This window comes from Amblyomma americanum, chromosome 7 (assembly GCF_052857255.1).
Source record: "Amblyomma americanum isolate KBUSLIRL-KWMA chromosome 7, ASM5285725v1, whole genome shotgun sequence".
Taxonomy (NCBI): domain Eukaryota; kingdom Metazoa; phylum Arthropoda; class Arachnida; order Ixodida; family Ixodidae; genus Amblyomma; species Amblyomma americanum.
In genome coordinates, this window is record NC_135503.1 from 158,406,908 (window position 1) to 158,423,099 (window position 16,192).

The following is a 16,192-nucleotide window of genomic DNA, read 5'->3' on the forward strand; positions in this document are numbered from 1 at the left end:
GTGCTCGGTACGGTTGCGTTCCGCAGCACCAGTTGTGCCTTTGCGCTTGCTTGTGATACCAATGGGTACCGATGCAAACTCGTCAGACCGTGACGCATAGGCCTTCAGGTCTGCGATGTGGGCACGGCTGGTTTTCCCCGTAAGGGGATCCTCCAGCAGGTACGCGAGCGGCGACCAGACTCTGACCACTCGGTACGGACCAAGCCACTTAGGAGCGAGCGAGGCTGAGAACCCCTTGCTCGCATCACTAAGAACGTGGTTGCGCTTCAGGACAAGATCACCCGCCTGAAAAGTCAGGCTGCGGTGCTTGTGGTCATACTGAGCCTTCTGTTGGGCTCTGGCTGCCGCCAAACTCTGCCTTGCTCTGTTGAGAGCCCGACCAAGCCGGTCCCGAAGCGTCGACGCATAAGCAGAGCAGTCTGCCCGCTTCTGCTCATCCCCGAGCTGGCTCTGCACGACGTTTGACATCGGATTCGCCAGCTCCCTCCCGAAATTGAGGAAGGCGGGAGAGAAACCAGTTGAGCGATTCTCAGCTGTTCGAATGGCGAACGCAAATTCGCTCAAATGGTCTGCCCAGTCCTTTTGACACTCGGCAAAGGCCGCCAGCATTGGCTTGAGCGTTCGGTTGATTCGCTCGGTCAAGTTGGACTGGGGATGGTAGGGTGAAGTGGTGTAGTGCTCGATTCCGAGGGAACAGCACGTGTTACCGAACACCCGAGCGGTGAAATAGGACGCATTGTCCGTGATCAGTCTTTCCGGAAAGCCGAACCGACAGAACACTTCCTGGAGTTTATCCAGCACAGCTCGTGCTGACACTTTCCGAAGCGGGTACAACTCGACCCATTTGGAAAAATGGTCAGCTACTACCATCAGGTGAATGAACCCATGCTTACTCCTGGGGAAAGGCCCCATCAGATCGCAGGTGGCCATCTGCCACGGACGCACACTGTCAATTGGTTTCATCATTCCGGGCGGCTTGCCGCCCCTTGACTTCACCGCTCTACAGACATGGCAGGAACGGCAATAACAGAAAATGTCACGCTTCATGCCGGGCCACGTCACCGATTGACTCAGTTTTGCAAAAACTTTGGAGCCACTCAGGTGACCGGCCAGTGGTTCGTCATGAGAAAATCGCAACAGTGCGCCTCTCAGACTTTTGGGGATAACCACCTTGAACGGGTCAATGGACTCATCATCGGTGGCTATGTATTTCAGCATGAGCCCGTCATGGTCCAGCAAATATGAATCCCCCGGGGCACGCCGCGACACACGCTGGCTTTTACCCTCTGCGCCCGCCACAATAGAAGTAGCGTCCCGGCGCTCCGTCTCCCTGAGACCGTCGCTCATCTCGCGACACATGGAGTCATTTTTCTGGGCTTTCAGCAGCTCTTTCCGGCTGAAAACGATTCCAGTTACCCCAGAGGGGGGCCTGGTCTCGTCCCCCTTCAGGTTTGCAGCCAAAATTTAAGCTCGCGACGGCGTCTCCGAGGCGCTCACGCGGAGCTCTGCCTCTCGCCCGCTTTGCGAAGCGCTGCTTGCCTGGTTAGCGGAATGGGTTAGCCCGTTTGCGGGATCCCCTTCCTTGCCGCCCGGCGGCTCGTCCGCTTTTTCGCCCGCTCCGCCTGCTGGCGTCAAGGCGCCGCTGGCGAGTGGGGCACGGGATAGCGCGTCAGCCACCACGTTCATGCTCCCTTTTCGATACTGCACCGAAAAGTCGTAATGCTGTATCAGGAGAGCCCAGCGCGCCAGCCGACCCGCAGGCTCACGGAGCCGTATCAGTGAACTGAGCGCACTGTGGTCTGTCTGCACCACGAATTGCGTTCCGTCAAGGTAGACGTCGAATTTCCGCAGTGGAAACACGATGGCGAGGCACTCCTTCTCGGTCACGGATTAATTCCTCTCCGAGGGCAGCAAGGAGCGGCTGGCAAAGGCCAGCGGCTGCAGCACGCCATCGCAATCCTGTAGGAGAACTGCTCCTAAACCCAGATCGCTCGCGTCAGTCTGGACTACGAACTGTCTGGTCAGGTCGGGTAGCCTGAGCTGCGCTGTCTCGGCAATGGCACTAGACAGGAGGCGAAAGGATCGCTCTTGCTCGGGCCCCCATCGCCACGCGGCAGTCTTTCCCAAGAGCTTGGTCAAGGGTGCCTGCACGCGGGCACAGGACGGGATGAACGACCGATAGAAATTGGCCATTCCCAGAAAACGGCGGAGGCCGCGTACGTCCTTGGGCACGGGAAACTCGAGTATGGCTCGGAGTTTGTCCGCATCGGGCTCAATGGAGCCCTCGCCCAGCGTGAACCCTAGCAACTGAACTCGGGTCCGCGCTATTTGGGCTTTCGCAGGATTCAAAGTCATCCCAGCAGCCCGTACCCTCGCGAGCACGTCGGCAATGTGGCCTAAGTGCTCATCGAAGGTTCGTGAATAAATCACGATATCGTCCAGGTAGCACATGGCGTGAGACCATTTAGCTTTCCCTAGGACGCGGTCCATGAGCCTCTGAAAAGTCGCAGGACCATTGCAGAGACCAAAGGGCATGCGAGTAAACAGCCCTCTGTGGCACGTGAACGCGGTCTTAGACCGGTCAGCGTCCGCCATCTGGACCTGTAGGTAACCTTTGGAGGCATCTAGCGTGGAAAAGTACCGCGCACTGCCCAGGTTTCCTACGATTGAGCTGATCGTCGGGAGCGGATAGGCATCCTTTCGAGTCAGCGCATTCAGACGGCGATAATCCACACACAACCGGTGGCTGCCATCTTTCTTAGGCACCAACACAACCGGAGACGCCCAAGCGCTGGACGAGCGACGGATAATGTCCGCCGACAGCATCTCCTCCAGCAACCCATCGATTACCTGCCTTTTCGCAAGGCTGACGGGTCTGGGGTTGCACTTCAAAGGAAGCGCATCTCCGATGTGGATCTTGTGGCTCACTAAATTAGTACAGCCAGGTTGATCCGTGAAGAGCTCATCGTACTGACGCAACAGTGCTGTCAAACGAGCCTTCTGAGTGTCATCCAACGTTACCGCAAAGGCGGCCAGCGGATGTGGTGCCTGGTCGTGCCGCGCCGCTCGGTCCCAAAGGGGAGCGTGAACGACGGAACGCTCGACACAAGGGCTTGGCCCTGGTCGCTGAGCGTGGCACTCTCCGAACGCCTTCACTGCGCAGGCAGTTATTGACGCCGGTGGGCAGATGAACGGCTTCAGCTGAAAAAATGGTCCGTCGCGATAGCCGCCATTCGCAATGTCCACCACGATCCCGGTTTTCAGGAGAAAGTCCCTTCCGAGAATCACGGGCACACTGAACCCTGGGAGGTGGATGAAACGCGTGCGTCTCGTCCGCTCTCCCCACCTGACAGTCAGCCTCGCGGCGCCAGCCGAATGGGCTACGCCTTTCGCAAGGTTGAATGTCGTACGGCAGTCCCGCAAGCGCACCGAGTGCTTTTGCAAGTGGGACAACACCTCTTCACCCAACAAGGAGGCAGTGGCTCCCGTATCCATTAACGCCAAAAATTCGCGGCCAGCAATGGTGACCAGAATAAACGGCGCGTGCGCATTAGCAAGGCAGCTTGCTCTGTACGCTGAGGGGATTAGCAAGGATTGGGCCGGTCGTCCCTTTACGACCGACCCGCGCCGCCATTTCCCTGCCTCAAAGGAGGCCTGGGTACGGGGCATTCTCTCGCTAAGTGCCCCGTCTCTTGACAGCGGAAACAGCGCACACCGCCGCGAGCTTGGTCGCGGAACAATGGCGCCTCTCCCTGCCTGGTTCCGCCCGTTGCACGGCCAAAGGGCCGGCTGATTCGGGTTTCCCCCTCCGCTGTGCGTTGGGGCGCTTGGCGTCCCTGGGCTGGCGGTCCAGAAAACGGTGCAGCGCAGGCTGCCCGTCTCCTGTAGGAGTAGGGATCGAGAGCTCGTTCGCTCAACTCCCATACTTCGTTTTGCCCGCTAACGGCTGCAGAGGCAGCGTGTGCGGGTGGTCGCCGGTTGGGTCGGGGCATGGCCCCTCTCCATGCACAGCGTGGCTCGAGGGCCTCCCTTGCCGGCGGTGGCGGACGATAGGCGCGCGCGGCGAGAATGTCGCCTTGAATGCGCTCTGCCTCGGCGGCCAGCTCCTCAAAATCTCGGAACCGGCCTCCGCGCAGGTATGCCGAAAAAGTCGGATGTGCATGCCTGATCGTCCTTTCCACACGTTCCTCGTTCGAGGCTCTGGGCTCGGCGATTGAGAAAAGGTCCTCCATCGCACGTACGTACTCCAGGAGTGACTCATCCGGAGCCTGTGTACGGAGCTCCAACTCTCGCCGCATCCTACGCTCATAGTCAGCGGGCAGGAATTCGCGCAAGAATGCTGCACGGAACTCCTCGAGAGTCGCTGCCCGGTGGCCGGAAAGCCGATGCCACCCAGCTGCGGTGTCAGTCAGTGCTGCGGGGATGATGTGTGCAAGCACAACCTGATCAGTGAGACCCATAGCTCTCTGGTAATGGGTGAGGGACTCAAGGAAATCCCGGGCACTGAGGAGGTCATCATACCCGCGGTTTGTTGGCATGGGCAACTTGACCGCGGGGTGAGACACCTTCGGCGCGGCCAAAAGCGTCTCAACCGCCCCTGACAGCGACTGAATCATCTGGGCAGCACTTCTTAGCAGCGACTGCGCCCCGGCCTCAGAGGAGGCTTGGGCGGGCTGCACAAACGCAGGAGGCAAGGCGCCCAGTTCGATGAGCGGCGCGGTTTCCACAGGGAGCCGGGCCAGCGCCTCACCGTTCCCAGAGCAGAATTGACTGCTCGCGGGACACGGCTGCTGCTGTGCAGGACGGCCAGTTGCGGCAGCGTCGCACGCACCGCTTTCGCACTGGGTGCAAAACACGCACAGCGGAGGCATGTGATTGACGGGTGCACCGCAGGGTGCTCCCGATACAGCTCCAATGGAAGCTGCGTGATCGACGTTGGGGGTTGTACCGCCGTATGCCCCAATGGAGGCCGCGGCCAACAACGGTGTTTGGCTATTTGAAGAAACAGCCGCCAACGGATCAAAAGACGCTACGACTCCTAAGGGAGCCGACACGTAGCTGCGGAGTGCCCCGATGGGGGTGGCAGACATGGTGCGCAAGCGTGATCGTCAAGGCGACCTGCTCGGCAAATGTGCTGTCAAAGGCTAAGAGCCAGTGACTTAGCACGTTGGGCGCCAGTTGTGGGTTTCTCAGTAGGCACAGGCCACTACCCACCGCGGGTTCGAGCTTCGCGCGAGGCAAGGGCCCCGATCAGCCGTCACCACACGCACCCTGGGGCACCGCTGCGGCGGCGTTCAACCTCTGCAGAGAGAAGAGCGGCTCGCCGCAAGAAACAGGCCTCCAAGTTCACAAAGGAGACGTTTATTGACGCCGTCCTCCAGCGGTACATACACACACTCAACAGTCACCCCGTCCCGGGGCGCGCTCAGAGCAAGGCTCCGGTGCGCGCTCGGGGCAACAAGAGAAATGCGCGCCGCTAGCACGCCGCTGCAGGAGATTGTCCCCGCGGCAGTGCTGTGATCTCTCTCGTGTCGGCCGTTGGGCCGTTTGCGAGAGAGAGTGGGCAGTCAACGCAAGGTGCGCCTGTCAGAGGTCGTTGGACCCCTGGACAGGCTCGAGCCGCGGCGGATCGAGGACCCACGCTGGCGAGCTCGAGTATGAACTGGTCCGAACGGCAGAGACCGGCTCGGACGAACAGTAACGTACGCACCTTACGCTGTCTCGGAGGGGTCCCTCTCTGGGCCCCGCTCGGAAGGTCGCGCGACCACCCCAAACGGGTCCCGAATTCCCGCCAAAAGTCACCAATGGCAAAGGCCCTTGGGAAGCCGGGGGCGGAGCTGCGGCCGAATGACAGCGGTTAGCCACCAGCCGTCTCTCCGCCGCCCGAGGGGGGGGGGGGGGGGGGAGAGAAAGGGAAAGAGAGCGACGCGGGATGCCGCGCAGACGCCACGGCGGGAATCTAGCAGGCTTCCCACAAAGTATGTAGGTCAAAGTGGAAGGTGCTTAAACGAGCGCCTTCGTGAACATCGTTATAAAATTAAAGAAAAGAAAGGTGGTTTTTTAGATGCGCGCTGCAGAAAATGTGAATGTGAGTGTAAACCTCTTTTTCAAGCATGCACGGTCGTTGCCAAAAACACTTGAAAACTCACGCGAGAAATAATCGAAGCAGAAAGGATAAATAGCTTAGGTGATAAGTGCATAGCGAAACCCTCTGTTGGGCTATATCGTAAGGAATTAGATTATCTCAGAAGCCACTAACAACTGACTGTCTGCCGCGCTTGCGCAATGTATCGCCATGTGATATATATCTACAGGCTCTCTTCCGCAATAAACTGTTGCAAGTTAGCGCTCGTGTGTATTCTTTCATGTCCTTGTCTGCTGTTGCGCTATTTTATACGTCATGCACTACCAACAAGCCCAAACCGCCACCTTATTGGACCCCATATATGAAGAAGGCCATTCTGTATTTTACATTCATAGATCTCTGGGAGTCATCGTACCCTTCCTGGCGCAGTGGTGCAGCGGTTAAGCGATGCGCCACTTCCCTGTGATGGCAGGTGCTCCAAGCAGTTAGCCATTTGCGGGCCAGGTTGCTCTTCCGGAGCAGTCAATGTTTTTAACTGCCACCTGGCACGGCGAGCAGTTCGCTCACTACCCGGTTGGCAGGTTATGATGACGCCGCAAGGTCACGTGGCCTAGGTGGCTCATTGGCTGAAGGACGGTTACAAGCGCTACTAGGTTTATTTTTGGAAAATACAGAAGACTTCATTCGCCATCTATGCTAATGAAACAACGCAATATACATACTCTAGAATCCCGAAGGGAAGTTAGTCGGCTCACCTTGCTTAATCAGTTCATGCAAGAAAAAATAGAAATAAAGTTGCCTAAATGCGTCAACGCTCATTGTACTAGGATGACCAGACACACGCAGGAACACTCACTGGCACCAATGTTGTCAGGGTGGAACCAGCGGAACACAGACGCAGGACAAGAAAAGGAGGTACACACACCACACCTCCTTTTCTTGTCCTGCGTCTGTGTTCCGCTGGTTCCACCCTGACAACATTATGAACCAACTAGCCCAGCAATTTACGCTCCTGAACTGGCACCAATTTCGCGCCCACAAACAAATTTAAATACGGCTTCTTTCCCAGAACTGTATCCGCATGGAATGCCCTACTTTCTTAAACTTTTCAGTCGAGTATTATTGGAACGTCACCTCCATGTTAAATTAGATTTAGTTTTGTATAACGATGCCTGTGTTCGTTTCTTTGTTTCTTTTGTTTTTTCTCTATTTTGTTATCCGCATATGCTTGCCATTTCTTGATCAATGACTACGCTCCTCCTGCTAGGGCCATAAATGGTCTGCAGTATTTCAAATAAATAAAAACACAAGCGACAGCGAAAAGATACCGACGATACACACGCTAGACATCAACTGATGCCTAGCGAGTTGATCGTGTGTCCGGTAGGTATGTTTTCGCTGCACCTTGCATTTTTAGCACTGTAACCATGTTCAGCCAGTGAATCAAAAGCACTAATCAGCCCGTCTTTCTTCATTAAGGTGGCCAACCTGCATCCTAGGTTGCTCTCTGGGGACCATGTCCCAGAGCCATGTCCGTGATTTTTTTCTCACAACGCCGACATCGTATTTTCTGGTGAACGGGGCCTTTAACGCTATCTTGTTATGACGCTTTAAGGACGTTGCAGAGCGACAGAGCGCCCCAGAAATATGTTCAGTGCTGAAAGCGCCAGGCAAGAAACAGCCCTAACAAGGCCGCTGGCGCTCCACTGGAAACGCGCGCCTCTCGGACCTGCAGGCACAACTCACCGGTGAGGGTAATAGGTGGCCATGAGCCTGGCAATCAGCGCCCCCCAGTCACCTCCCTGTACGTAGAACTTGTTCCTCCCTAGCCGGTCCATGAGCTTGACGAACACGCGCGCTGCCTCCAGGCCGTTGAACCCTGCAGCCATCACAGGCGAGCTTCACAGGGGCAGCTAGCAGTGTTGTGCGTCTATACACATTGCATGTTGTCTGTCGGCCAACGCATTATTCCGGTCACGGTACTAGTCCATGTGCCCTGCTGACACACCATACTTTTTTGATCCCCTCAAAACTGGAGGCAAAGACCAGCTGTTCCTGTTTTGAGAGCAGATTGGGTGAGGGAACGCGAGTTAATGACATCGAAGCTGAGATGACGAACACGAAACGGAGCACAAAAGACTGAAGTAAAAAAATCTGTGTTTTCGAACGACCACTCCAAACGCTGTAGTTCTGAAAATATCGCTGCCGCCGCGTGAAGAAAAGACCTCGCAGTTCATCCGGGGACGCATAAATAATGAATAACGGGCACATGGTTGACACTGCAGCCGACGACGACGTGTCCAGGTCCCCAAGCCGAGTGACTGATATATGGGCGTGGGCGGGAAGGACTAGCCTGGGAGAAAAGCTTGTGCTGCTATTGAGGCCCAGACAAGAACTTTCGAATGCTGGCTGAAGCTAGTTCCCTGTTAGAAGTTGGGGTCGTTCAATACATTTCTGTAACATTCCCCTTTTCTGCGATGCCTTTGCGAGCGGCAGTGAACAGCGTACCTTGTCGGTGCGGCGCCTCGGAGAAGCCATACCCCGGGATAGAGGGGCAGACGACCTCGAAGGCGATCCCTTCCTTCGGCTGCGCCAACTGCCCGGCGATCTTGAGGAACTCGACCACCGATCCCGGCCATCCGTGGATCAGCAGCAGCGTGTACACCTTGGTCTGCGCGCGGAAAAGGTTCAACTGCCATCTGTGCGGCCCATATTTTTCCGCTCACCGCAGCATTTTCTTCTCTCACTTGGTTTTCTAAACCGCATATCAGCTTGTCTTACGACTCCGAGGTAATAGATCGTGCATGGAGCAAAAATGAGATATTCCTGCACTGGACCGAGACAGGCCTAAAGCAGTGCAAAATAGTCAAGCCCTGGGCTAGTTGGTACACGCTTGATGAGGAAATCGGTTTCTTTACACAGCATGTACCAATTAGCCCAGTAACGAGTTTTCAGTATTCTGCCACGATGCCCGATTTCGATCGAGGCCAGTACCCTCTCAAAGTTGATCATTAAATGTTAGGAAAGCAACGTAAGGAGGCATACTGGAGAGGATTGAGCAAACTGCACGACAAGGGGAAAGTGTAAGGGCGCAAAAGAGAAAATCAAGCACGGGCCAGAAACCACATATATGCCAGAGGCCACCGTTTCGGTGAGGCGGGAATGTAGATTTTTGAACTCCCCTCCGAGCCCCAGGCGACTCAACAGACTTGCATATAGGACATACCTAAATGCCTGACAGGCGGCTCCTATAACGATCAGGACATACATATATGCCTGCCAGATGGCGCCTATATGTACCTGTACATTGCTATATTCCCGAAGAAGGCGCCTATATGGTCCTATACTTTCCTAAATGTCTGAAATCCGCTACCAATAGGAACCTGAGCTGAGCTCCTAATTGCTTCCTAAAACACCCATTTATACATTTATGATCCTATACGGATATTTTCAATAGGGTAGCTTGATTGGCAGGTGGACGTGTCTACAGCAAAAGTTCAATCGTATAGGGAGTGAAAAACGCGGCACCAGCATGAAGATACCTGAATCCTGCCGAGAGAGAAGGAATGAAGAAGGGGCAGAAAGGGGCAAAGTTCAGAAAAGGATGACAATTTTTATGCTAGCTGTCACTACATTTCGCGACACACGCAACAAGAGTAATTTTTTTTCCCCGCAACAACGCACATCCGCAAACTTTTACTGCATACTATAGCTTGGCTTTATCGGCCCGTCGCGTTCCTGCTAATCGCAAATGGCGGAAGGCACCGCATCCCGCTTTTAATGCGTTGGCATTAGAACCTGCCTGCAGGGAATTCTGTCCGGCGTTGGTCTGCGAAGCCTTCGTGAGCAGAGAAAAAGCTCTTCAGCCTCGAGCGGGATTCAAAGCGCGGCGGCGCGAGCAGATCTACTTCACCTGCCGCTGCTTGAGACCATTCGCTGCGCGCTTGTTAAACAGCCAACCTCTCGCTCTGTGCTCTGGACGTTGTCGCCTTCGTCAACTTCTATCTGTGCGCGAGACAGTGCGCGAGACACCAGAGCACGCGGGCACTTGGACGCGCGATTAAAGGTCCGAACGCGTGGCTGCCATTTGAAGTCTACGCGTGATCGTTACTGGACATCTCATTTGAAGAAACTGGACACTATCCCGCGTGATTTCAAATAATTGGATTACATGCAAAAAAATAAATTGTCGTTGGCGTTAATGAATTCATGCCGTCAACAAAAATCGCTCAGAAAATCAGACTTTTTCTCCACATCAATCGCATTGATCGCCCGTGATTTTTTTTTTATCTACAGAGCACAGCTATGACGTCCAGCAACTCATAGCCAAGCTAAAAATTGTGTGCACGGAGCGTTGCGCCGTACGGCGCAACGCTCTTCTGCTCTTGCTGTGCGAAGCAGGTTGTGAGTACGGTAAAAATCAAACATACTCTAGGATGTATTTTGGTGGCGGTTACTGCTCGCTTTGTTAAAAGGAACCGTCCAAGAGCATTACTCCTTGCAAACTTTGCTCACTCGTACAAGCACACACTCTTGCCTCGACCAACTTCATGCACTTCTTCCTGCAGCACAGCAGATTCCTCCTCTGCCCCCGTGCCACCCTTCAAAACCCTCCATACACACAGAAACGCCGGCTTTGGTGGCCTCAAACGACCACAAGAGGTCCTGCCCACCACTGGGGGCGCTTTGAGACGCGAGCCTGTTTTGTCTTCCTCCTACAGGACAGACAATACGTTCAACCAGGATAAAGATTAACGGTCGAAGCAAAGCGGCACAGCAGTGTGCTTCTCCGTAAGCTTTTATCAAACAATTCGCTAAGTCGGACAGGCAGTTTACCGAAGACGCCGTTTCTTTCTGCGTAAATCGTCATATCGATGCACGGTGGTTGACGACGCTTTAAATATATTGATCGAATCCTGGCGTTTAGTGAGCTTTGGGTCAAACAATTTACGTTCCTAATTGCTTAACGCCGCCAACCACCTCTCGGCGTTTGAACATGACTTAAGCAGCTGCGCCTCTGGCTATTCCCGTCCCAGATATGAGCGAAATAACGCGAAGAGCCCTGTAGATTGCAATACTTTCTGATGGTCTAGTTGGTACATGATCTTCTGGAAGTGCTGTGCGCTGAATGGAAGTTCACAAGTATGCGCTTCTGTCCTGTTCTCTCTTTTTCCCCAACAAACGTTAATTTAGTGCATATAGCATTTCCTACAGAATCCACTTCAATAATGAGGATAGTAAGCATGTGATGTCATTCAGCTGCAGCCCGCTTCATATGACAGGTTTAAAAAAATTACCGGGGGACACTTACGGAGCCTACGAGCGAATAACGAGAAAGCATTGCCGTTCTATTCGAATTCTAGTCTATCACTTTGCTGAAGTCGTTTTATATACCAGCACTGACTATTACTGGTTAACATTTAGTGCTTTCTCCTCTTTTGTGACGCCACACCGTTTCGACCAATCGCGACTTCTGTTACAGCGCCACTTTTTGGGCGACGCCGGGTTTTGGTGTTGATAAGCCATCAAAATGCTTTCGAAATAAGAAAAGCGGCTACGTCAACACCACGCCTTTCCTCGACAAGTCAGTCACGAGCACAGAGACGAATTGTCACGAAACATTTTGTTTGGTTGTCAATGTTATATGACCACCCGTACTACGCAGCGGTCATATAACATCGCATAATCACTTTGTTGATTATGCGACACGCTGCAACTAGAGCGCTCTCTGACTGTCGCAGCCAAAGGTCAAGATGTTACAGCTTGCTTTCGGTGTCGAATCTGGGAAGTTTGCTGACGTGTGCACACCGGAAACGATGGCAATTCTATCTTGAACGACCGCTCTGTGCTCTTGCCTTCATCGCTGCCGCCACCGAGTTGTGCTCTTTGGGGGAGCAGGTTGACCCGATGCCAAGTGCACGAGTTCAGTGCAGCTAGTCGCGCTGGAAAGGACCAAACGCGTGTCTGCTGCAATCAGTTGAACGGTGGTGCGATCTGAAGGACGCGCCGCCTCAAAAAGACGAAGGAAAAGTGACAACGATCTGGAGCTGTGGTCAAGACGTTCGCCGAAGCCCAGCGCTGTTTCTTGTGATCCGTGATCTCCCTCATTGTTACGTGTTACGTGGCATATATTGTTACGTGGCAGCCAGCCGAAGAATGGGACGCGAGGTGAACGATGGCAGTGAGATGATTTAATAGCTGCTGGCCTAATGTGAGCGCTCCGTCCCGCGCCACTGCCAGCTTTGTCGTCTTCGTGCGACTACTAGGGGCTGTCGAGCGATCGTCCCGATCGTGAGAAGACACCGACGAAGAGATGCGCTCGATGGCGACGGGTTCACAGGACGGTACAACAGAAATGGAATGCGGGGAAGTGCTGGTCACCACGATGGAAGATATGGGCTAATGAATCCTGGTCCACGAAGCTTCCGGGCCGCAGGTAGCCAGAAGCCGACGGCCGAAGCCCTTGCACGCACCGAGCGGCAGGGGCAAGGGGGTTGTGTCCTCACGTGTGGGCAGCGTCTCGGGTCGGTCGGGGCATGAGGTCGAGTCGCGGCAGCGTCGTCATGTCGTCGTGTCTTATGATCAAGGCGGGGGGGACGGGGCTGGGGTGAGCGGCGCGGTCGGTTCGGGCTTGGCAGTCGGGGGGCACGGCCGGGCGGCACGGATCAGGAACTCACGGCCGACGACCATGGCTGACGGAGGGAGCCGAATCTCCAGAACCAGGATGGGCATGATACTCCGCACCTCACACCAAATGTTACGCGGCGGCCAGCCGAAGAATTAGACGAGAGGAACGATGGCAGTGAGATGATTGTAGTGGCTTCTGGCCTAGCGCGAGCGGTTCTTCCCGCGCCACTGCCAGCTTCGTCGCCTTCGTGACAATATTTTAGTAAAAGGAAAGCACTACGATCTTGTGCAAAAATAAATCCAATACAGTTTTTTTTGTTAATAAGGACGTGCCAATTTCGCCTGTATAGTTATTACATAGAGTTTCTAAATATTATATAGGTTGAAAGGTGACACTACCGTCCATATGAGTTTGTTAAAGGGGACTTCATCCATCGTGGGAATGCCGGGAAGACAGCATGGCCCACTTGGCTTGACCCTAAAACACGACAACGATTGCAGAAATATAAATTTTCGCAGATTATATGTTGCAACGAAGCGTTATTTTGCAATCTGTATGTCCTCTAATAAAATATGGTAAGTGTACATCGCAGTAAATTAACCTAAGAGCAGATAAGCGTAAACGACCACCGAATTTTCCCATGACGAGAGAGGGCTTTCTCTTCATGCCACCAAATATAGTTAACCGCGGAACGTAACTTCCTGCGTTTAGCAGACACATTTTTCAAACCGAATATTCTTCCAAAAAATTGTTGCCGCTTAAAATACTACACTATAGAAGCATTCGTTTTCGCATTGTGGAAAACAGAAACACCTCATTGGTGTAGTCTGATACTGCGGGACCCGATTTATGTCCGTGCATAGGATATGTTCATGCCGCGAGAAACTTGCCCGAGCCCCCACTTTCCTACAAGAGACTATAGTTTGCGCGCACTAAGTGCCGGCTCTTGGCATGTCCTGACGTTGCGCTTACAGATTTTGCCAAGAAAAACAGGAAGTAGGAAGCGCAGTCTTCTCTTGCCACAAGTAAGTGAGAAGCAACTGCATGTTCCCCTCAATGTCTAGAAGCAACTGCACGTTCCCCTCAATGATGGCTTCAGCGTTAATGGCTTTCGTGGCACCTACAGTCACGATAACGCTTGAACAGGGCGGGACGCTCACTTCTTCCTCAAGGACACTCAGGGCAACATGATTTTTCAGCATTTTTTATCGAAGGGATGACCTCGTCCGTCGAAAGCGTGGTCAGCTTGGATCACATGTCGATGTTCGTCTGATGCTCATTAAGGAAATCCATGCCCAAGATCACTTCGCGGCAGAATTGCGGTAGCACAACAAACGACGGAGGATAGGTATGTCCTTTGACAGTCACTCGCGCTGTGCATCGTCCTGATGGCGTAATGAGGTGGCCCCTGCGGTGCGAGTTTGTGGGCCGTCCCAAGCCGTTGTGACTTTTCTCAGATGCGCAGCGAGTGTTCAGTTCATCACCGAGTAATCGGCTCCTGTGGCGACTAGAGCGGTAACTTTCCGGCCGTCGATAGTCACTTCTAAGTCGGAGGTCCTGCCTCTTGCATTGCATGTCGCTCTCGGCGTCGGGTCACGGCTTCGTCGCGTATGCGAGTCGCGGGTGGGGCGTGTGGTCGAAGCTTTTCTGGGTGGCGGCGTCGTTTTGAGGGCAGTTCGCGTCGTGTTCGGGGTTGTCATTTTATGCGGCGTCGGTGCAGCAAGTGTCGGTTCTTCATGCGGTGTCGCGGGTGCAGCGTCTTTATGGGGCATGGTCAGTGGAGGATCTTCGGCGTTTCGCTCGTGAGCAACCTCACCTCCAGAGGTTGCTGTCTTTAGTTTCCCCTACGGGGGCTGGGAGACCTTCCTCGTGCCGCGGCTGCGTAGTTGCGGCGTGGCGACACAAAGCGCAAGGTTGGCGGTGATGGTGAGAGCGAAAAGCGGTTCGGCGTGTGCTCCTCTCGACGCAGGTACTCGTCGATTTCCTGCGGACGTTAGCCGAAGCGTGGTCGTGGGGCGTTAACGGCATATCCTCGAAGACCGATACGTCGGTACCGGCAGTGACGAAGAATATGGCCCTCCTCACCACAATGAAAGCACAACGGCCGGTTGTCGGAAGTCGTCCAGTCGTCGCATTTCCTGGGGCTTGAGCGTCGATCGTAGGCTGGGCGCGCGGGGGCAGAGAGGTGGCGTTCGGGAACAAGTTGTTCCTGTCGGACAGGATGCAGGGGTCGTCGTTAGGGCTGAGGAGTCCTTACTGCAGCGGCGTAGGTCATGGCCTGGGGTTCTTGTGGCCGTCGGGGTGCCAAGTGCCTGTTGCACTTCTTCCCGTGCCACATCCATCAGAGTCGCTGCTTGTGGCTGTGGGGAGGATAGCAGTAATCGGCGTAGCTCCTCTCGGACGATTTCGCGGATAACTTCCCGCAAGCTGTCGCTGGTTGTGGCCGTCTTGTCCGAACAGATCGCCCAGGCAGAGGAAGGGCGACTGTACTGCCGAGCTCGGACGTCGACGCTCTTCTCAATCGTGCAGGTTTCTTGCATGAATTCCTCGACTGTTTATGGCGGCTGGCGGACGAGGCTGCCAAAAGGTTGTTCTTTTACGCCGCACATTAAAAACTGAACTTTCTTTTCCTCGGTCATCTCTGGGTCGGCGCGGCGAAATAGGGGCTTCATCTCCTCGACGTAACCGCGGACGGGCTCACTCGGAAGCTGAATCCTGGACTCGAGGAGTCGTTCGGGTCTTTCTTTCCACACGACACTGGTGAATACCGTCAATAGTTCTCTCTTGAATAGCTCCCATGTCGTAAGGGACGACTTCTGTAGTTTTCGTACGAAGTGCGTGCGGAGCCATCCAATGAGAAAAACATGTCCAATTTTTGCCGCATCATCTCACTTGTTGAATGACGCCACGCGCTCAAATTGCTCCAACCATTCTTCAGAGTCTTCGCCTAGGGATCCATTGAAAGTTGGCGGCACCCGCGGCTGCTGCAGTATGATCGGTGTCGACATCTTCGGCGAAATTGCGGTGCTCGTAGCAGCGTCTTTTCGCTGTCTGGTGCGGTCCGGCAGGGTCCCGAACTCAGGCTCTTCTCTCTGGAGACGTTGGCTGGCTCGCTGAGCTGCTGGCTCGTCCTCGGGTGCGAAGCGTTGAGGGCTGGCTTCACGACTTGAAGTGGGCGTCTGGAACATGGAAGGCTACCCAGCACCTACCACAGATGTCACGGACAAAACGACAAAGCACGGACAAAACATGAAGACGAACAAAAGGTCTTATAAAAGAAAATTGTTTATTGGGCTGAATTGCACCCAAAATGGACTGAATCACTCGGCGGTGGCGAAGCGACAAGCGTGCTTGGCGGTCGTCGAGAAGAATGCGCGCCGCCGTGGGCCGCGCTCAGTTTAAAGCTGATAGCGAACTTTCGAGATAAAGCGTGCAAAGTTACTAGAACATTCCGGAACAACGTAGAATCAGTGTTGCCA

General features: G+C 54.3%; 1 protein-coding gene across 2 annotated transcripts in view; it reads right to left on the reverse strand.

The window, feature by feature from the left end:
• LOC144096716 (epoxide hydrolase 1-like) overlaps positions 1–16,192 on the reverse strand; it is a 159,664-nt gene that overhangs the window by 36,318 nt on the left and 107,154 nt on the right. For both annotated transcript variants that reach the window (XM_077629558.1, XM_077629557.1), the window contains exons 4-5: positions 8,594–8,756; positions 7,832–7,964 (exon numbers count right to left, since the gene is read on the reverse strand). In XM_077629558.1, coding sequence (XP_077485684.1) covers positions 7,832–7,964; positions 8,594–8,756 — 296 coding nt within the window. The remainder of the gene's footprint in view (positions 1–7,831; positions 7,965–8,593; positions 8,757–16,192) is intronic.